Here is a 22,349-nt window from a genome sequence, read left to right on the forward strand (position 1 = left end):
TAGACTAATAAAAAGTCTATTTTTTTACCATAGCCTTTTTGTAAAAAAACAAAAAAACAAAACAACAACCACCTTTGAGCTCATTCAGATTAGACGAAGAGCATCTAAGAAAATCAACTTTCCAGCAATGATGGAGTCAATCTTACACATTAACCTGCTTTTGATTTATGGTCTCCTTGCCCAGTTTAGGTGGACAGCAATGTCTTGGTAGGTTTGCAGCTGTGCTATGGTTTTTCCCTTTTGGATGATGGATTGAACAGAGGCCCAAGATTAACAAAGCTTTGGATATTGTATTATAATCTAACTGTTGTTTTAAATTCAACTTTAATCCCTAACCTTTCTGTTATGTCTCTTGGTCTTCATGATGGAGTTTGTTCCCTAACATTTTCTCGTAAACCTAGGAGGCATTCACAGAAAATTGTATTTGTAAATTAAAGATTAAATCATGGTCAGATGGACTCTGTTTTGTAGGCTTCTAACAGCAATTGGTTGCATGTGTTTTATTTAGGAGTATCTAAAGTATCGGAGTCTTTTTTTATTTTATTTTTTTTTTTTACATAAGTTTTTTTTAGTAGTTTTGCTGTGTGTTTGCTACGGAGCCCTAGAGGGGTCATCGCAAAATGTTTTGCATGTTGAGAGAATGTGCACTCGTTTTACTAAATTGTGCTCTCGTTTAACTATATTGTGAGCTCATTTTACAAAATCGAGCTCTCATTTTAAGCATAGTAAAACGAGGGCACAATTTATTAAACGAGTGCACTATTTACTCAAACGAGCGCACGATTTACTAAAACGAGAGCACAATTTAGTGAACATGGTTATAGAACATTGTGTGCACGATCTACTTAAACGTGGCCACAATATGTAAAACGTGCACTCAATATTGTCTTGACACATGTAAACATGAGCACGTTATAGTATATTCGAGATCTCGATCTATTAAGGAAAACGTGCTCACGTTTTATTAATTCGAGGGCTCAATTAAAGGAAACGTGCTCACAAATTATCACGACCTGAAAAAAAAATCACTTAAAGTGAGCTCTCCCGGGCTCCGTAGTTTGCTTCTTACAGTGTGTGTAAAGTGGACATCATTCTTTTCTCATCTAACTGCAAAGCAATTCTACCTTTCGGTATAAATAAAGTAACCTGAACCCATAGAGTAAAGGGGGCTTAATACAGATGCACACCATACTACTAAGGTTTTTATCCTATCAAAGTTTTGAAAACCATGTATTATTTAATTATTTGATCCCACTTTAGATGAAATTTAGACGACTTTGTGTCGGTCGATCAGATAAAATCCCACTGATATCTAATAATGTTTGTGGCTTTACAATGACAAAATTAGAAAAAAGTTCCTGTGTATGAGCCTTTTGCAAGACACTGCAGAAATTCTGAAGGTTAGAGGGCTGCAAACTGACAGGGACAGGGACATAATTCATCAGTCCATCCATGTCCACAACCTTAACCTTCTGAACTATAAATATATCTCCAAATCTAACTCTAGAACCGAGGTTTAACCCTCAAACCTCATTTATGATACATCCTCCGATTTTGGTGCCCTGTCAAAGTTTGAAATCCATTTTTTATGCATGTTGCTCTAGTGACAAATAAGTCATAAATCATTTGTTTTGTTCTTCAGAGGCAGCTTTTTCATTTTGTCAAAACTGGCAATATTGGATGTTCATTGACATTACAATAGTGAGACAAACCCAAAATGGTACATCTAAAAGTTGAAAACAAAACGATATTGAAGTCCGGCATATCTTGACTGTTTAACTGATTAACTGAACGAACAGAAGCAAACGATAGGGGTCTCAGTTTTCCTGTCATGAGAAGAAACTCTTCTGTACGAACACTAGGTGGCGACATCAGATGCTCTCACAGTGAACAGTGCTGACTAAGAGCTGGCTGACAGTCAGTGTGTGTGTGTGTATGTGTGTGTGTGCCAAGTCTGTACTCATGTGTGCTTACATGAGATCGAGAACAAGGTGTGGTTGACCTTGTGAAGCTCCTGCATATGTGCAGATTTTCCTTTAACCGGAGGAGTTAAAAAAAACCCTCACAGTGGATCTAATCTATTTAATATGAAGGGGAACGCAGAATAGTACATCAACTGATTGCTGGATCAAAGGTTGCACAAATGGATGCGGTAGAAGCTGATTTATCCTCATCTCCCATTTCCCTGCCCATTAAAAACTATAGCCTGTTGAAACAGTAAAAAAATGTAGGATGCTTCGTGCATCCTTCTTCTCTCATTAATGCTCACGTAATCTCTTTAAACAGGAGTGCACGGTGTTCAGCTCTAACTTGGAAAGAGAGAGGGAGGTAAGTGTTAACAGTCCATGATCTTGCAGTGTTGCAATATGCCGCAAGTGACTGCAGCAGAGAAGGGAAGGGTTGTCTGTGTTGAAGCAGGAGAATTGATTATGGGAGGGTTGAAGAAATGAACTCCAGCAGGGGAGGAAAGGGGAACAAGGGAAGGAGATTGGCACTAGAGGCTCTGCCACTGCTCAGGAAAAATCTCTGGGTTCAGCCAATTAGATGCGGGGGGACACCGCTACCCTCCCAACTAGCTTGTAAATCCTTCCCCATTAGACCATCCACGTGCCTCTCTCCAATGAACAGACGAGTTCACCAAGAAGCAAAAATAGCCAGAATGAGACTGAATGGAGATAAACATGGGCAGGTCAGTGCTGCCCCATGACTCAATTACAAGTCCTTACACTCTAAATGACATTTGATTTACCTGAAGTGCACTACATTAAAGAAGATTAAATAAAATACAGAAGCATCATTTTAAAGCCAAATGGCTGTTTATGTATGCACAGAGGTATGGTGCTAAGCCAGCTTGTCAAGAGGGTTAAAAACTTTCTGGAGCATTCCTAAACCCTGTATTCTCTCATCGAGTCTTTCTGAATAATTTCCCTCTATACTGTATACCTCCCTCTACAAACACAGAAATTCCCTACAACGTCATCTCTGTGACCCTCATTTATAACCTTCGATGTAACTGTAACATGGCCGTTTCAGTGTACTAAAGACAACGCCTGTACCACATTGATGAAACCTTGCAGCCAAGGGACGTTTAATTCTTACATGCTGAAAAATGGCTTGATGGATTATTTCAAAACAACATGTGACTTTGAAACGACATCCCTGCAGCGGGTATGCTTTCAAACTTCCTTTTTGCTAATTTTAGTAAATTACTGTCTGGTTAGGCCAGGGGATGAGACTATCTATTATCCTATGATAGCCCTTTGATGCACTGTAACTCTGTGCAGTACATGAGGTCAAACATTGTTAACGAAAATCACCAAGTGACAACACCTTTACCTCAAAGGAAAAGATGGTGTCATTTCTCAGAGGAGGTGTCTTTCAACTGGTTAAGCTTTCGACAACAGGTCTGTAATGCCACAGTACTGTGGCACAAGGATTAGATGACTCAATAAATCTGCACTCTGTTAGGATTTGTCATATAGGAATATATCATACTCAGAAAACTCAACCAAAGACTAAGTCCATGCCATGTCTGCAACTTACTGCTCGTTGCCTTTGATGTGTCAAAGATCTTAAATCTGCATTCAGGACACCAACATCTGCTTCAGTTCAGGTCAGCCAGCTAAACTTCCAATATACAGTGCATTTAAAATGTTTTGTTGCCTCTCATCCTGGAATTAAAATGGGTTGTTTGAGAGTTTGCACCATTTCATTTACAGAGCTACAGATCTTTTACATATTTTTCTTTTAAAGCAGACAATGAATGGGACAAAAAAACGGGACAAACCCCCCCCAAAAAAAAAAAAAAACATCAGTACAATGTAGAGCCACCTTTTGCAGCAATTATAGCTTCAAGTGGCTTTGGATATGTCTGTATGAACTCGCCACATCTTGTCACTGGAGGGACATTGATCTTGAAGTCTAACCACAGCAGTTCTCTGTGTTCTTGGGGTGTCGGCATGTGTTTGCTTTGCACCAGACATAGCATTTTCCTTGGAGACCAAAAAGTTACATTTTAGTCTCATCTGACCAGAGCACCTTCCTCCATACATTTGTGGAGCTGCCCACATGCCTTTTGGCAAACTCAAAACAAGCGTTCTCCTTTTTCACACAAAGTAATGACTTTTTTTCTGGCCAGTCTTCCATAGAGCTTATTGTGATTCTATGGACAGATTGTCCAATCCCTGCTGTGGAGCTCTGCAGCTCCTTCAGGGGTTACCTTTGGTCTCTGTGCTGCCTCTCTGACTAATGCCCTCCTGGACCGGTCTGTGAGTTTTGCAGTCTCATGTGCTCCCCATTTGAAGATGATGGATTTGGTGGTGTTCAGGGGAAACATAAAACATTTTGATATTTTTTTATAACCCCACCCTGACTTGTACTTCTCTCCCTTACTTGTTTGGAGAGCCAAAGTTATCAAGATCCATTGTTGAAGGTCCAAATATCTATTTGCAGCTCTGGACCTACAGGCTGCAGACCCCTAGTTCTTAATAACTTTGGCTAAAATGATAAAGAGAGAACTAATGTTTTTAAATATAGATATGATAACAAATACATGTTTTACCAGTTTTTTCATGGAGTTATTACATTGAATTTTGACAACAGAATGACATTAAAAGTACCAGTAACATTTTCTATATCTCTTTTTCTTGTCATTTACTTAGAAATTGTGTTTCTAAGTAAATGAAAAAAAGCTAATGTAACATTTGCAGCTCTTTATGCATTTTTCTCTTTTTTTACTGGACTGATATCAAAAGGGACTCTTTGGATCGCAATAGGTTGCAGACCCTTGGGCTATATGCAAAACAGTATGAATGAAATAAACTAACACAGAACACCCTGAGCACAGCATCTACATCAGAAAGCATGGTGGTGAGAGCATCAGGCTGTGGAGAAGATTTTCTTCAACAGGAACAGGAAAGCTGGTCAGAGATGATGGGAAGATGGATGGAGTGAAATACAGGGCAATTCTGTAAGAAACCCTCTTAAACACTTTAGAATATTTTAGACAGGAGCAAAGGTTCCCTTTACATCAGGACTTCATGATTATACACCACTTTGTGTTGGTCTGTCACATCAAATCTCAATGAATTGCATTGACGCTTGTGGTTGTAATGTTAGAAGATGTAAAAAAAAAGTTCCAACTGTGAGAATACTATGTACCGCATGTTACTCCGTTTTACTCTTTGCTTCCCAACAGCTCCTCCTTTGGTGCAGGACACCTTCACACCAACACTAACACATAAGGTGCTTCCCACACACGTACGAAATGGTCCTAAGTTGGCAGGATTGCCTTGAATAAACAAATGTGTAACAGCTTGGGCTTAGAGCTAAACATAGAGCCAGAAACTACATTCTGTGACAATCCCTCCAAAAATAACGGGACTCTCGTTGTGGTGCTGGAGAAGAGCTCAGTGGCATTCATGCTCCTGTGGACCTGAATGTTAGATTGCAGTCCATTTAGTAGTTCTGCACCAGCCAAAGGAAACTAGAGCTGCATCAAGTTATAGCACCTCCATATATTTTTTAAAGCAGCGCACACAAGACAGATAAACTCATTTTCTACAAGGCAAAGCAGAGCAGATCAATACAGTAAATGGTAGACGGCACATTGCAGAGGTTCTAGCTCTTGCTTTATCAATTCAAGAGTCTGAGGATTTCAAGGCAGGGCTCAGAGTACCTGGACATCAAACTGCACTAAGCTCGCTGCCTCACCTCCTGTCCTTTCCTCCCTCATCAGCCGCAAGGAGCTTAAAGGGAAAGCGCTCGGGCTGGGTAACAGACACCAAACACCGAGCTTTTTCCCAACAAGCTGTCCGGATAGGATATATCAAATTCCTCCTCTCAGAACATATCACCTTCTTCTTTCTCCTTCTCTTCCTCTTTTTCTATAGACACGACGAGGATCCATTTCAATAAAACCGATCTCTCAATTCTTGTTTTAGGCAGTTATGTAACAGCTGCACTACCAGAATAACAATTGGGAGAAGAGATTAGCACAATCGGCCAAGGAGAGATAGACAGAGAGAGGAGAGAGATGGGAGGAGAAGATGAAGCAAAGGAAAGGGAGGGAGGGAAAATCTAAGGAAGCCCCGTTCAGTAATGACACGTCGGTTTAGTGCGAGAACAGGCATGCACAGATGCTGCAAATCTTAATTCCTGAATGCAAACCTCTGTTTGTTCTTTGAGTGCTGCAGTGATGCATGTGCGGTGAATTCCTCTTTAATGAGAATCATCATCCAGGAACCACAATAATGAACAGAGATCCCCAGGCTTTTCAGTATTATCAAAATGATGCATCATTTGTTTTCGTTTATTAAGGCTTTATGAGGAGATAATAAGCAGATGAAGACGAACGTGGCTTGAAACTTAGAGACTGATATGCTGCAGTAAGGAAAAAAACTGTAGTAATGGTGAGAAGCTTTGAGAGTGCATTTAAAAATATCTTGAGGATTCACAGTTTTAGGGAAGCCTCAGCGCTGCAGAGAAGAGGCTGCCTAGTGAATATTTGATGTTTAGTTTTTTCCTTTTAGCAGAGAAGGGTACCACATTTAGCAGTAGGGACTTTTATTGAATGCTGAATTTGAACAGGATTTTCTAGGACATTTAAATTAAAATGTGCATAATGGGTTTGTTTTTTTGCCATGAAGAACTTTTAATAAGTGGGAAAGGCAATTGTAAACTTAGTAATTTTAATCAAAATGACCAAACCAGGGCATCACTGACTTATCAGGAAATAAAAGCCAGATAGCTCTCAGTCACTGTCAGTTAGTGTTTCTTGTACAACTGCATAGTGAATGATAATAATCTTTATCTTTATTTGTCATTGAAACCTTATACATTCCCATGAAATTGAACCCATCCCTCAGGGAGCAGTGGGCTGCCACTCTGTGGTGCCTGGGAGCATTTTGAGGCTAAGAGTTTTGCTCAACGACCTAGAGTTGCAGTCTGTTGAATTTGAATCTGGGAACTTGCAGCCGTCCAAGGATGCAAGTGGCCTGCTCGAATCCCCAGGCCATTCCTCCCCTACACAGAATAAAGTGTGGTATTATAAAACAATTGGTGAAGAAGTGAATTTGCGCACAGCTGTTTTCACACAGCCAGCCTTGCATACATATAGGCTGCAGAATAAAGACATACAACTTCTCTCCAAAATACAAAAACTTATTAACAAAAATAGTTCAGCTTCAAGATAAAATGCTTCAGTTAAACTCTTTAACTAGATTAATGACAAACTACTAAGAAATGGAAAGAAGGGAAACTAATAAACTACAAAAAAACTGAAACCAATAAAGTCAATGCAGTGATATCACATGTCAGTATGAATATGCATGTTTAAGAATCAATGTTTCTTTATTTTTTATTTTTTTTAAGGATTCAGGAATAGGCTCAAATTACTTTTAAAACGATTTAAGAACAACGATTCATTTGCATTTGCATAAGTTAAATAATGTTTTAAAATGAGTTCACTGGTTTAGAGTTCAATGACATTTTGGACAACTGATTCTTATTGTTTTGTGAATTAGCTATTACAGTAAGTGATGGACTGCTAAGGTGGCGGCTTTGAGGGGATATAGACTCACATTGTGGACATACTGACCATAGCCATTATATACCTACATACCCCAAGGACTGGCATTGCCCATTGGAGCTGAAGCATCAGTGCAGCCGCCATCTTGGATGGGTCCCTCAAACGTCCCCAGTGCATTGAGTTGTCCTGATGAAGCTGTATACCCAACTAAAATAATTATTATTTTGTTTACTTGATTTTCACATGGTTTAGCTTGTCATAAAAGACAGAAATGTAGTTACGATACATGTATTAAAAATTATATTAAAAATATGTGGTTTTATGCTGAAATACCCTGCTTTAAGATCTTTAACAAAGACAGACTATATGGTATGGCATTTAATTTTTGTTTGTTAGTGCCAATCTCCTTCCCTTGTTCCCCTTTCCTCCCCTGCTGGAGTTCATTTCTTCAACCCTCCCATAATCAATTCTCCTGCTTTGTTAAAATTTTGTTTTTTATGGCATATTAATAAATGCATACATAATTTCATATGTAAATAAAGAAACAAGTTTGATTGTTCATTTAAACTTATTCACTCTCTCTAACACACACACACACACACACACACAATCCTGAGCCTGTAGTACACACCAACAACAATAATTTTCTTATTTCTGCATGCTATGCATGCACAAGCGTGTGCACACATTTTCCTTTAAAGGCCAGGAAAAATTAAGTTGATGTTTGCTTAGGTACACCTCAACCACACCTCTAATTACCCAGGAGTCTACTAGTGGGCTCGGAAAGCCATCTCCTGAGTTTATAATGAGTCTAAAATCTCTGGTGAAGTGATGTTTAAAATTTCTATATTATTACAGAGTCTTACACTACTGTTAGCAACTGGGTAGTGGGCCTGGGGAGCTTAAAACTATTAAATAGTACTGTTTTGCACAGCTTCCTGTGTGTGCGGGCACTCTGTAACTCCAGGGTACTTAATTTTGCAATATGATGCAGCCTTAGTTTGTGAAATGCAGAGACAACAATTTACAGAAGAGTAAAACGAGGGTTTTCAATTTCAGATTGCCATTCTGCAGTAAAAACTGCATATCTTTTGAACCAATCTCAGCCTGAACGAAATGGTCATCTGCATTACGTGAGCTACTTTGAGTAGTGCGCTGGTTATTGCAACCATAAGTTGCACAAAATATGGGGATAGTTGCTCCCTCTGTGTTTACTCCCATTGGCTCTTATGGTAGCCTAGAGTAGGAGAGACCCATCCAATATGTCGGTGACGCAGAATATGGCGACGATGTATATAATGTCTATGGTACTAACTGCAGGCACAATGATGTCATATCCTGAATTAGCAACTCAGTTAACAGCAAAGACAACAGTAGTGCTATTTAGCAACCCTTGTATATCCCACAGATAGGGTTAAGTACCACAAATATCAACATGAATGCGCATATGAGCATGGGTGGTGACAGGTGGCCTGGGTACAGTCACAGGGTAAACAAACAGCAGACCCTGCTTATTTTAGGTCCAAGGTTTCTTGGAAGATGTAGTCTCAGCCAGCTAGTTCAAGTCATGTCCCCTCTGGCACAAGGTTGCTATGGGCAAAGAGGGAGAACTATGCTCTGCTCAAGCTTTTATACATCAAGGACATCAAAGGGATTTCAGCTGTAGGGACCTCCTCCTTCTGTCAGCTGCCCCAAAAACGGGTTAATGCTGTTTTTGGGGCAGCAGAGTTTTTACCAGTCTCTTTTGTTCTGTGTGTGTAATTAAGTCCTTGTTTCCTCTGGGCTCAACATCTGCTGCCTCATAATTGGGACTTACTTTCACCCAGGTAAAAGGACCCGTGAAAGAGAAGCAATATTTTGACTTCTAAGCCACACGTGGTTTCCAGACAGACTTTAATTAAAGCAGAGCATGTTTGAGATTTTAGTTGTGGAAACAAGAGCCAGACACAGTAAAATTATGTCCCAGGTCCCATCAACATGAGTGAGCGCCTAAGCAAGACCTGATAAATCATCTGTCAGGGGGGTTCTGCAGGACCACAGTCATTTAGAGGCATACATGATATGGAATTTATTACACACAGAGAAATGATTGAAGGCTGAGCAAATGGAACAGGGATATATATAGACTGCTGGTTGGTAAAGCTGGTGATGATTCATCAAATAAACATACTGTATGACACATACATACAGATTTGATCTATCATTTAAACTCCAACTACATCATTAAAAAACAAAATAAACAAAAAAGCAAGTCTAACCTGAATTTAGCAACTGTAGAAGCAACATTACAGACATTTATGATTTGTTTCAAGTCGTTTTTGAACTGTAGGCTTAATTGTTATGGTTTTTCTCTGATGGAGCTGCTTTGGTACAGAAAGAGTATCTGTCTAGCATCACACAGAGCGCATACATGTAGGAAACATGAAACAACACAAAGAAGCTGAATAATTATAGGCTTTTTTTTTTACTTGAGCATTTCAATTTTATCAGATGCTAAAGATTAATTCCACATTGCTTGGTACATTCGACTTCAATTTTATTTTTTATCTAAATGTACCTTATCTATTAACAATTGCACAATGTTTTTTCCCTTCTAATAAGTCTTTGTCTTCTGCTGTATAGCTTAACATTTGTTTAGCTTTTTCTTTTCATAGTGTTTTTTTTTTTTTTTTTTTTTTTTTTGCATATTTGAGGGTTTTCTCTCATTCTTCATTTTTCCTTGGATGTATTTTATGTCTCTGTGCGTTATGTGTGAATTCTGAGCCGGCGTCTCACCAAAATGTCATTATGGTTACATTATGACTCTTGATTCTTCATCTTGAGTGCATGGCATCATGCATTTTAAATACCGGGAGATTTAAAAAAAAAAATCTGGTGTACTCTGCCAGAAAGCTGTAGTAGCTGTAGGTGGTCAAGTGGATTTTGGGGAGAATAAATGTCTCAAACATGCAGTCAAATCGACAAAGAAATTATTCACCAGACCTATGCTCAAACTTCTTCCATCGAGAGCTCATTCCCCAAAAGCTAAGTTCTATAGAAACCCGGAGACTTTGCAAAGAGGAATTGTCAAAGAGCCCACAGTCGACATACTGTCATATAAACTTGTGATATACTAGAGCAGAAGACCAAATGCTGTCCTACTGATAAAATTATGTTATACAAATTATAACAGCAGGGATGCTGATAAGTGTGGCACAAGTAGTTATGCAAAACAATCATTTATTATTTTTTCCATCATTTAATAAATGCAGTCATATTTACGGTAGGATTTGTTTTCAGGGTGAATTTACATCACTGCAATAAAACAATTTATCTGTAGGTTTTTCACACGTCTTTACTACTGGTACCAACAAAATTGGCCACATCTGTGCTTAGACAGCAAAGCATAAATATTGTGTTTGTTTCTGTGAATTGAAGCAGCAAAGCTAATCAGTTACTGCTGATTTCACTCGCTGCTGCCCACAAAACTGAAATGAAATATCTTACACATGTAATTTAAACCTCAATAACAGTAGTCCTATCTGAAAAACTTTTAATACAAAAATAAAACCAACACCTGAAGGAACTGACCAACAGGGTGTTAAATAAAACAAAAACCGTGTTAAATAAACAAAAAGGTAAATACAAGAACAAGAACAGGAGAGAAAATCAAAAATTTAAACACCTGGAAATCAGGGGACTTGTCAAATGTATTGAAAAATGGAATCTCAGTCACTTTTATTTCAATATGGCCTGATTCATAAATATCTGAAGTTTGCTAGCTCTAGGGCTTTTCATGCTTAACCACATAGTTTTCCTCTCAGTGACAAAGGCACAAAAAACTACAAGAATCAGCGTTTTTCAGTGGAAAAACGTTATTAATAGGATAAATCAGATGGGAGCAGCCATGCTTGAAGTTAGAGTAAAAAGCTACATCCAATTAAATAGAACCTAATAATATTTTATTATACACGGTAGTAAAAAAGCATTTCCCCTGTAGCCAACATAAATATATCCAAACAATTGAATAGTTATATAAAACAAATATAAGTAGAGTAGAAAATGCATTATTCATATGATACTTTCATTTATTAAGGTAAATCCCTATCCAAACCAACCTGGCACAATGAGAAAAAGTAACCCCTTTAAAATCCTGAATTCACTTTGATTAGCCATCATTTTTTAGAAACCTTAGTTAAGTTTAACGGTCCGCGACGCAAACGACATATTTAGAGCAAACATGGTGGTGGTGGAAGGATGATTGTCTAGGACCTTGACTTATTTTTCTGCACAAGAAAAAATCCTGATGAAGAATGTCCAACCGTCAGTTGGTGACTTTAGGCTCACGTGGAGTGGCGAGGTCAAAGACTTAAGACTGTTTGTGATGCTGTAGCATGATCTCAAACGGGCTCTTCATGCTTTTAAAAATCCAATGTGGTTGACTTAAAATTATTCTCCAAATAGTAAGTCAAAGTTCTTTCACAGCAACGTAAAAGACTCTCTTGCAGTTATCACAAACATTTGATGGCAGTTTTAGCTGCCAAGTGTGGCACAACACTTTGACAGGTTTAGGGAACACTTTTTCACACTGAACCTGGTTGGTCCGGATAGCTTTTTTCACATAAAAATGAAATCACCTCTTGTTTTTGCATTTTCTGGACTTGTGTTTTCACACTCCAGCCTTTGTGTTGTTTGGATACATTTGGGCTCAAGTCCAATTGACCATATTTACACAGTTTGTTCAGAAATGTCCAGGAAAAACTGCTGCACATCCAACTATTGTATCTTCTTATTATGCAAAAATTGTGTCATCCTAAAACTGATTAGATATTTTGCGTAGCTGAGTTATTTCCTCTGGCAACAAATCAGTGGTGTAGTAAAAGAGCACCTAATTAAAGTATGTGATGTAACCCAAACTTAACCATAACCTTAAAGCTATGTATCAAACAACAAGGGGACTCTGTACAAAAAGAAACTGGCTGTTCGGAGAACAAAAAGCAGCCGTACTCACTGGATCAGCCTGATGCTGCTTACCCAGCACTTCACACAGGCACAATTAAACACAGTACTACAGCTACTTCTGGAAAATCCAACTGCAGAGGAAGGACACAGAAAGTCTCTAATTTCTCATTCAGAGCACAAAGTCAATATTTACTCAGGCATTTAAAACAGTACATTCAGATTTTGAAATGCACGTTTGCCAGATATAAGGTAACACAAAGTAATAAAATGATTAATCAGGTCCTGTCCCATTCTTCAAAGTCATTCCAAAAAAAAGTAAAAAACAAAGCAACTGGACTTCTCATCCGCAGTAGAAGACGTTTCGCTTCCTCTCCAGGAAGCTTTCTCAATTCAAAAAGTCTGGAGTAATGTGGGGTAACAAGCTTTATACCATTGCCAAACAAAGGCCTTGTAATGGCTTAGATAACATGCAAATTCAAAGATGCATGCAATATCTAAGGCAGAAAGCTTGCAAAACTAATTTTCCTCCTGGGCTAGCTATGCCCATTAAAGGTCAGATACCACTCTATACCAGGTAGTGGTGCTATACACCAAGAGGTTGTTTGCTGACCGTCCAAAAGAAAAAGAATGAGAGAAGATAACTGAAGCTCTAACCAAATTAATTGCCCTTGATGGTCAGTTGTTTTCAGTGGTCAATGATATTGTTAAGTTATTTGTGATCTATTAGTACCAATTTATTAAGTACTCAGTATGGTCACTTGGAATCGGCAAGTATCTAAACTGAAGTACTCGTTGTTGTACTCAATGTGGGAAAAAACTGGTATTGGGACACCTCTAGTATTTAAACATTCCCAGTGAGTCAATGTTTGGGATGTCAAGTGGGAGGGAGTTCTAGACAACAATGGGCAGAGGGGTGAAGGCTCTGTACCTCATGGTGGACATGCAAGCTGGAAGAACAGTGAGGCTGTTTATGATGAGGATCTGAGAGTGTGAATGTAAAGGAGGACAGTAAAATGAGTGAGCAAGGAGGTGGATGAACTCATTGGAGCGGCTGAAGAACAGGAGCGATATGATGGGAAGACTGTATTCTGGTTATGATCCAGGCAGCAACATTTTGAACCAATTGGAGTTTAACAATAGATTTTAGGGAATGGCCAAACAGGAGGGAGTTGCAGAAATCCAGAATGACAGTGAGTGAACCAGGATGGCTGTGCAGTCAGGAATGAGGGAGGGATGCAGTCAGTTGATGTTGCAGAGATGGAAGTAAGCAGACCGAGAGACATTACTAATGTGAGATTTGAATGACAGAGTGCCATCAAGGGATCTTAACTTGAAGGGAGGACAATAATGAGCAGTTGTCGATGGAGATAATAATAATTTAACTTTATTGATCTCACAATGGAGAAATTCATTTCTGCATCTTAACCTATCCCCTTGGGGAGTTGTGGGCTGCCACTGTGCGGTGTCTGGGGGAGCAATCTGGGGTTAAGGGTCTTGCTAAGGGACCCAGAGTGGCAGTCTGTGGGAGTCGAACTCAGAACCTCCGGGACACAAGCACAATGCTCTAACCACTAGGCCACCACTCCCCTTTGATGATGATGAAGTCGTTAACTTGTGTAAGGGTAGATTTGGAGCCAATGAGGAGAACCTCTTTATGATCACTGCTGAATTAATAAAGTTTGAAGAAACCAAGATTTGATTTCCTGCAGGTAGTCCAAGAAGGAAATGGAGGGGTGTAGGACTAGGTGTCATCCGCATATCAATAAAACATTCAAAAGATATGGCCATCAGGGATAAGAAAGATCATAAAATATAAGAAGCTGAGAACAGAACCTTTGGGGACACCCTCAATAAGAAGAAATGGTTTGAATGCGAACATTTTAAACTGGATGAACTAAGTGCAGCCAGAGAGATTTGAAGAGAACTAATTTGGGGGATTATCTAAGAAACCAACAAATACCAGTTTGTGTAGGAGCATAGAACGGCATATGAAATCAAAAGCTGCACTCAGGTAGAGAAGATTGAGGATGGATAAGAGGTCAAAGTCTGCTGTTGTCATATGGTCATGTAATGATTTGATTGGGGCTTTTTCGGTGCTGTGTTGATGTCAGAAGCCAGAATGGCTTCTGTTATATTTGGTGGTTATGGGAGAGGTGAGAATGAACTTGAGCTGCAATCGATTTTTGGTTTTTCAGATTTTTTGAGACGAGGGGGAGGTTGGAGATGGGACAACGGGAAAGTTTTGGAGTCTGTACCCAATCTTTTGAGAATAGGAGTAACTACAGCAGATTTGAATTGTGAAGGAATGGAATGACCCTAAATAAATGTTGTAAATTAACCTTTTATATCATTAAAACAGCAATGACAATAATATTTGCCTCTCAGACACAAATAATAGTAAATAGATCATTTGGTGCATTTTTGTATCAAATTATTCTGTAAATACCACAATACTGGATTTTTACTCAAGGTTATCCTACCATGAGCATCTTGTACTGGGTTCCTGCCTACTTGAGGATTATGATTACAATCACACATGAGGTCAGGGAGGACAGTAAGATAAATTATTCACTCTGATGACTGTAACTGTGGTACAGATAAGCAGGCCTGATCTGCAGACACCATGAAACGGTTGGCTTTGACAACTTTAGACACTATGCTCCTAATCCACTGCACCAAACCTGAAAGTCACACAAAAAAACATGAAAAAAAAAACCCTTCAGCACCAGTCTGTTATAGACAGCAACACATTAAGTTGATCAACAGCTCCGCTTGCTGTTGAGGCACGGAGCATAGGAGATTTTGGAGGGCAGACAACGACACTGTTGGAATGCTGATCTACTCCAGCCTTGTCTGGTTTATATGAAGACAGACTGAGGACAGAGCTATGAGACTGTGCTTTCAACTTTGCAGTGTTCACTGACAGCCTTTTGAGCTGCAACATTCTGCACCAGTGCAGCTGATTTTCACCGCCGAGGTGCCTAATGGGTTGCTGTGCATTTAAAGCCAACATACTGCCAGACAAATATGCCAACAAAGCAGCGCAGTGCATCCTGAGCAGACTTATTGTATTGATGAGTTTCAGAGTAAGCACTACTGATAGGACATGCTTGTCTGTACTTCAGCAGCCAAAAATCCCATGTAAACAGAAAGCCTTTCTATTGCACCATTTCACACAATCTCATATCATTCTAAAAAAAAAAAAAAAAAAAAAAGGTGCTTTAAGTAATGCAAGAAGACAAAGACACAATACACTCTCAGGAGGTTTTTCGTTCATTTGATCCTCATTTTTAACTAATTAAAACAAAGCTTTGCTTATTATAACGGCCATGTTGAAATTTGTTAGGCCTTAAATATGTAAACTGTAAGCATTTATTTAAAAAAAAAAAGATTTTCTGAAGAAGTACATCAATAAAATGATCCCTTTAATGATGTTTTCCTAACATGTTTATGGTTTAAAAATCAATAGATGCATACATTTCAAAACTTGAGTAACATCTAACAATGAACTTTCTACAGTTGCATGCATGTGTTTGTTGTCTCCCAAGGGCTACAGCTTTGACATGGTAGATATAAGAAAACATGACATAATAGTATTTCTTCCTAAGATGTAAAAAGAATGTAATGCAACAGTATAAACTGTTTTTATACTAATTCCTTTTCAAGAAAATTGGAATGGGAAAATGTTGATGTCCCTTATAAAGTATGGAAAACGAGACTATTTTCCATGTTTTTTTCATGCTGCACTGCAATCCAAATCCATTTTCCAAATATTTTAGGCTGGATTGTACAAATATTTGGAAGGTAAATGTTATTAATGATGATACTTTTGTGGACATGGTGATAAATTGACCAAGATCAGATTCCAGGAATGAAAAGAAGAGTCAAACATTATATTTTTGACAGACATCAATCTATCTTGACCAAAAATAATTTAATTGTGGTCATCAACATGTATGTAAACTCTGTATTGAAGTATTTTTTTTCTTGTATAACTAAATAAACTGAAAATCAAGGGAAAAAACAATAATCATAAAATGTGCTGAAAATTCCCTGAAAGATGTAATAGTTTTGAATCCAATAAAAAATGTATGGATTAGAAAGTTTCAGTATATATGCATGAAATTTCTAACCTTAATTTAAATTTTACTAAACTCAAAGCCAGTTCCAACAAAGAACATGAGTAATTTATGCATTTAAAAACTATCGTGATGGATTTAAGGAAAATTAAAACAATATGATGTTTCACTATTTGAGAATCAAGGGAAAATATGTCGGTTTTGATTACTGGCTGATTGGTGCATAATCTGTGGAAGGTTTGAGAAAATCTTTATCAAAATTTAAGCAAATGTGAACTGATTAACAATCATCAGGGGAGAATCAAAGTTCACGGATGATCAGATGAAGGCTAAACAGCCTGATTCTATTTGAAACGGGGTAGAAATAAATTGCTGAATGAGAACCATCAATCTGATCCTGATTAATACATTTTGATTCAAAGCCACCAAAAATCTGGAGCACCGCATCATATTCCAATAACTGAAGAATCACGGCAATATTTGCTACAAATGCGCAAGAATTGCAGAAACTTTGGCAAATTGTTAACATGAATAAATTATGTCAACAGTTAACACAAGTATTGTTAAATGAGAGATTCTGCTTTCTGTCTGTATTTGATAGCAATGTGCTGCTAACACTATCACAAGGTGGCAGCAATTACTCTACCATCCATCATGCTGCTGTTGATGGCCGGGTCATTAGATTCAGCCCAAAAACAGAAGAACTTTAGTCCATTTCACCCTGGGTAGTTTTATGTGGCATGAACAAAATAGTGAAAACACAGGTAAGGTAATTTTTTTCTGCCTAGCTCGTACTCACCCATTTACACTGATTATTTGCTATGGTAAAAAAATAAAAATAAATGAAGGAATGCCAACGTTAAATTAGACAGAAAGGTTATCTGAAAACAATCAAGTACACTTTAGATAATTAGCTAATAAAATTAAGTCAAAGACATAATGAAAAAGCAGTAGCTGAATTCACAAATAAAGAGATGAAGTTGTTCACATATCCTATGGTTACATATGAGCATCTAAAATTGCAGGTGTCGTTCCCATTTTGATCCATCATGCTGGCTAAAGACTGAGATCGCAACAAAGCACCTCTTCGTGGTCACTGTCACAAGGTAATCCCTGAAACATCAAAGCTGCTGGACACAAAAGCACATGCAAAAAAAAAAAGGTAAAAGTGGGTGCTGACTGGGACAATATGGGCGTTGTTCACATCCTGACAATGCTAATTTTTCAGGAGGAGCAAACTCATCAATAAAAGTAATTTGAGGACATTATCCACTGGTCAGCATCGGACCTGTACTCTACAGTGCCATAACAACATGAAGCCAATTAAAACGCTACTTTTACCCATTGATGAGGATTTGTTGGTTTTATTTGTTTGGGGACAAAGATTTATGTGCTCATAGGCCCTAAACAGTCATATGGAAGACCAATGCATTTTTGCCACATGCAGAGAGTAGGGAAAAGTTATGTCTTCAAAACTTAAAAGACATCAATTGAAAATAAATTAGGCTTTTGATTCTTAAAAGCAAGTTAAGATAAGTAGAGGCAATAATTGCTGCTCGTTGAACCTAAAAGAAAAAAATTATTCCCTGCAGCTAAAACCAAAAACACCTCATAAGAAATAGACTTTTAACAAATGCAGTTAATTTATATGACACAATTCCTAGTTTGGGATAAAATGTCTCATAGCACAGGTCTGATTTTTTGCAAACAAATGGAGAAAAATGCTGAGTATAAGGCAGTATTAACCAGTAATAACCAGCAGGGATCCTCTATGTGTGTGCAGGTGCTGTATATAATATACTTAAAATATTTTTTTTAAGTTACATCACTACTTTTGCTGTAGCAAGTAATATCTCCGAAGAAAAAGCCTTTTTTTGCCTATACTTAAAACATCTAAAATTACACACAGCTATATCACATGCGACGCACATGGTTGGCATTTTGGAGGATTTCCCTGTTTAAACCTCAGACATTTAGCTTGGTGTGCTCTTGACTGGCAAAGAGAGCATCATGGTGAGACTGAAAGAGCTGTCTGGGACTTTCATAAATAAGCCTGTAACTCCTTATGACTCTGGTAGGGGAGTTAAAGAGATTTTAAAAGAAATTGGTCATTCTGTTTACAAAAAAAACAAAAAAACAATTAAAGTGGAATAAATACCAAACAACTGCAAGTTGAGGTTCACATGGAGAGCAGAGAGCATGATGCTAAAAGGAGTTCAAAAAACCCTAAAATACCATTAAAGAACCTACAGCAGGCTCTTGTTACTGTTACTAGAGTTACCTAAACAAAAATAAACACATCTGGCATATTGTGATTTGGACAGATGAGTCTAAAATTGAATTACGTGGACACCAGAACAGGAAACATTTGGTGTTTACCAACCACAGCATCCCTGTTGTGAAGCATGGAGGTGAAAGTGTTATGGTTTGGGGATGTTTTGCTTCAGAAATGGCTGAGAACTAACAAAGTGGAAATTCATGATGTGGCAGAGTCAAAGATCTCGTTCAGATTCAGTGGGATGACTCGAACCAACCGTGTTTATGTAAGAAACCCATCAAACATCTCAGAGCTGAAAGTGAGGAGTGGGGTAGTATATGGCTACAAGAAGGGAGGAGACTTTGTTTTAGAGGGTGTGGTCCCTAACTTTTTTCTTGGTTAGCATAAACAATTTTTATATATATTAATAAGAAAAACAAGTTCATTTGTTGGTGTTTGCCAATAATTAAATCACTTTCTTTTCCAGAGATAGATTGAAAAAATACAAGACACCGATATGTAAACGTTTCTTTTGACACAACCGAAGATTAAATGGCAAATCCTAATTTGCTGACATGACTGTGGTAGCCCTAATTGAAACGGCACAATTTAAACATTTCTGTCGCCAGTACAGTTTTAATCGATGTCTACTGGAAAGCTGTTGACAGGGACCTTCATGAAGTAGAGATCAATAGCAAAGACCAACCTACCAAACAGAACAGGTGTGAATATGGAGAACAGCACTGGTCTTCTGGCAGCCAGGCGATAAACAGACAGAACAGTTATCCAGAGTGTGAATTAAAGCCTGCAGAAGCAGCCGAAGGCGTCGGGAACGAAACAATGAGTGACAGAAAGAATCCCTCCAGTATTAAGATCTGCTCCAGAAACCAGGAATGGCTATAAGCCAGTGTTAAAAAAAGGAGAGAAGGAGAGCTCATGAAGAAGAGCTGAAGGGGGGGGGGGGTGCTTTTCCCAGACTCAGACTGCACGGTTACGTAAGAGATAAGAGATGTTCAAATCAAATACCATACACTCTAAGTTAAAGTTGGGCTGCCTTTGCACCCTCCACAGCACTCCCATCGCACCCTCATTCATACTGTAAGAGCAGCAGGCTTGCCCTTCTTGAACCTCGTCTTCCAGATTTGCTCAAAGCGCACTCTCTCACGCATGCAATATGCACACACACAGTCATCTCTGCACTGGTTTCCAGAAATAAAAGGTTGATGAGGGCTTCCTTTTCAAAGAATAGGAAGGAGGAGAAAAAAAAAACACAATGGAAGCACAACCTGGGACTCATTGGCTTACAAAAGTCAGAGGGAGACTGATGGCATGTGTGTCACTGTGGTGACTAGTTTCCATTAGAAAATAAACACAGTCATATAGAAGGAAATCTATAACAGAAATCCATAGGTCTAACTAACCAATGAGACTTTTCCTTTTTGACTTTTACATGAAAGATTTTGCTCAAATACACCTGATAAAGTCCTTAAAGTGGCCTTTGAGCCCAGCCTCCCCCCTTTAGGAAAGAAGAAGCTGTACTGTGTGTCTGTCCATAAAGCTGTCTCCACTGCATCAGCGTCGGATTGGTTTACAGCGAGCCTGGCACACAGCACACTCACAGGATGGCTGGACTCGCTTACCGACGACCGGTTTTGCCACCAATACACAGTCGGTGGATGACTCATTTTCATTAATGAGTTTCAGTGAAAAGCAGCGAGCGTCCAGAGGAAAGGAGCAGAGCCGATGATGTGAGAGGCGAGATTTATTGCTACAACGAACCTTGCCAGTTGTTCGGCTGTGCCCGGCACTTCTCAGTCAGACAGAAGCCTGCAGGTTATTGCTCTGCAGTCATTACAATTCCTCACCGAGGAGGAAAAAAAAAAAAAACTGTGAGAGAGAGGGGGGGGGGGGTCTGTTGCAGAGTCAAAGCAAGCTTACTGTCCTGCTGGAAGAATAATTCATACTGCAATGTGAAGACAAAGAAAGAGAAGAGGGTAGAAAACATACTGAGACAGCTGAGAGAGGACAGTCGATAAAGCAGTCAGGAGTAGGACGGCATGCAGTGTGTTCTACCATTTCCTCGTGTCTGTATGCACAGGACATACATGTGTTTCAGCGTACACACAGTGGAAACGCACTCAGAGCAGGGTTCCCATGTGTGCCCTGGCACCCCCTGACATAGCATGACAGAGAAAGCAGGAGGGTCGTCTCAACCCTTCTTGCCACCCCTCCCTCCATCCCCCCCTCCCTCCCTCCCGTCACCCCACCCCTGCCTGGCCCCCCACCTGTGAATGGTCCCAGTACCTTGCGCTTTTTATCCCTGGAGCGACTCCTCTTTCTCAGCCTCTCCTCCTCCTTCTCTTTCTCCTCCTTCTCCAACTGGGCTTCTAAATCCTTGTTCTTGCGGAGATGTTTGGCCGCTTGTGCCATGGTGGAGTTGTTGTTGTTGGTGCCGGTGTCTGCTCTGCTGGGGTGTCCAGATCTTGCAACGACGGTCTTGCGGAGGGGACGGGCACTGGGTCTCCTACCTGATGCGGGCCAACACTAGCGCTGCTGCTGACTGTTGTTCCTCTGTGGCCCTGCAGAGTCTGTGAGCGTGCTCACCCTCTGCCTCCTTCTCCTCCTCCTCCCCTTCAGCAGTGCAGTCACACACACACAGCGGCGGTCCTCAGCCGTCTGCTGTGGGATGCTACTGCAGCGCAGCTCTCTTCCTCTCCCTCCCTCCCTCCCTCCCTCTCTCCCTTGCACACTCTTCCCTATCTCACTTTCTATGCTCAGTTTTGTTTCCTCCCAGGTCTCCCCTCCTTCACTAATTCAAAGACAGAGGGGGTATATAACAGTGCGCAAACAGGTTTGTCTTCTTTTATAGCTACTTTCCTTTCCTACATCTCTTCCCCTCCATGCTGTAAAATGGCTTCGATCCTCCTGCCACCCTCCCCATCAACAAAGATTGCAAAGGGATGAACTGACAGTTGGCAAATAGCAGGAGCAGCTTTAAATCAAAGTCAGCTCTCCCTTCTCATGCTGCATTGATTTTGTTTCCTTTTCCTGTATTTAATTTCCCAGTATCTCATAGACCCTGCTGTGTGTCCATCTGCGTAGGATCGCTCACTGGGCTGTGCAGGGATCCCGTCATCACCCCAGCCAATTGCACACACACACACACACACACACACACACACACACACACACACACACACCAGAATACCTTAGGTTGTTAAAGACATTCTAAAACATGCATTTGGGCGTGTGTGTGTGTGTGTGTGTGGGGGGGGGGGGGGGGTCGTTGCTGCTACTCATTTACTCCCCACCCTCTTGCTGTGCTCCCCCCCACCACCACTTCTCCACCTCCCTAACTAATGTCCTGGCGCAGCAGCAGACAGGATTGGTACCCGTGCAGGGCTGTTGGTGCAGTGTGCATGTTTCTTTCAGAGCAAAGCGGGGAGCGATAACTGGCTACTTCACATCTGTTGGAAAGTTGTAATAATGACCAAAGCTTTGCGTCAGTCGTTTCCCTAAACCATACAAACCATGACACATCAAG

At 39.7% G+C, this 22,349-nt stretch overlaps 1 protein-coding gene across 2 annotated transcripts in view; it reads right to left on the minus strand.

The window, feature by feature from the left end:
* Window positions 1-21,460, minus strand: part of ank1a (ankyrin 1, erythrocytic a) — a 128,987-nt gene extending 107,527 nt beyond the window's left edge. The window contains exon 1 of one of the 2 annotated variants that reach the window (XM_036143713.1): window positions 21,110-21,460. In XM_036143713.1, coding sequence (XP_035999606.1) covers window positions 21,110-21,235 — 126 coding nt within the window. In that variant the 5' untranslated portion in view covers window positions 21,236-21,460. The remainder of the gene's footprint in view (window positions 1-21,109) is intronic. The other variant, XM_036143716.1, reaches the window with a different exon arrangement.
* Window positions 21,461-22,349: the final 889 nt, after the last annotated feature.

The sequence above is a fragment of the Fundulus heteroclitus genome, chromosome 12 (assembly GCF_011125445.2).
Source record: "Fundulus heteroclitus isolate FHET01 chromosome 12, MU-UCD_Fhet_4.1, whole genome shotgun sequence".
NCBI lineage: Eukaryota > Metazoa > Chordata > Actinopteri > Cyprinodontiformes > Fundulidae > Fundulus > Fundulus heteroclitus.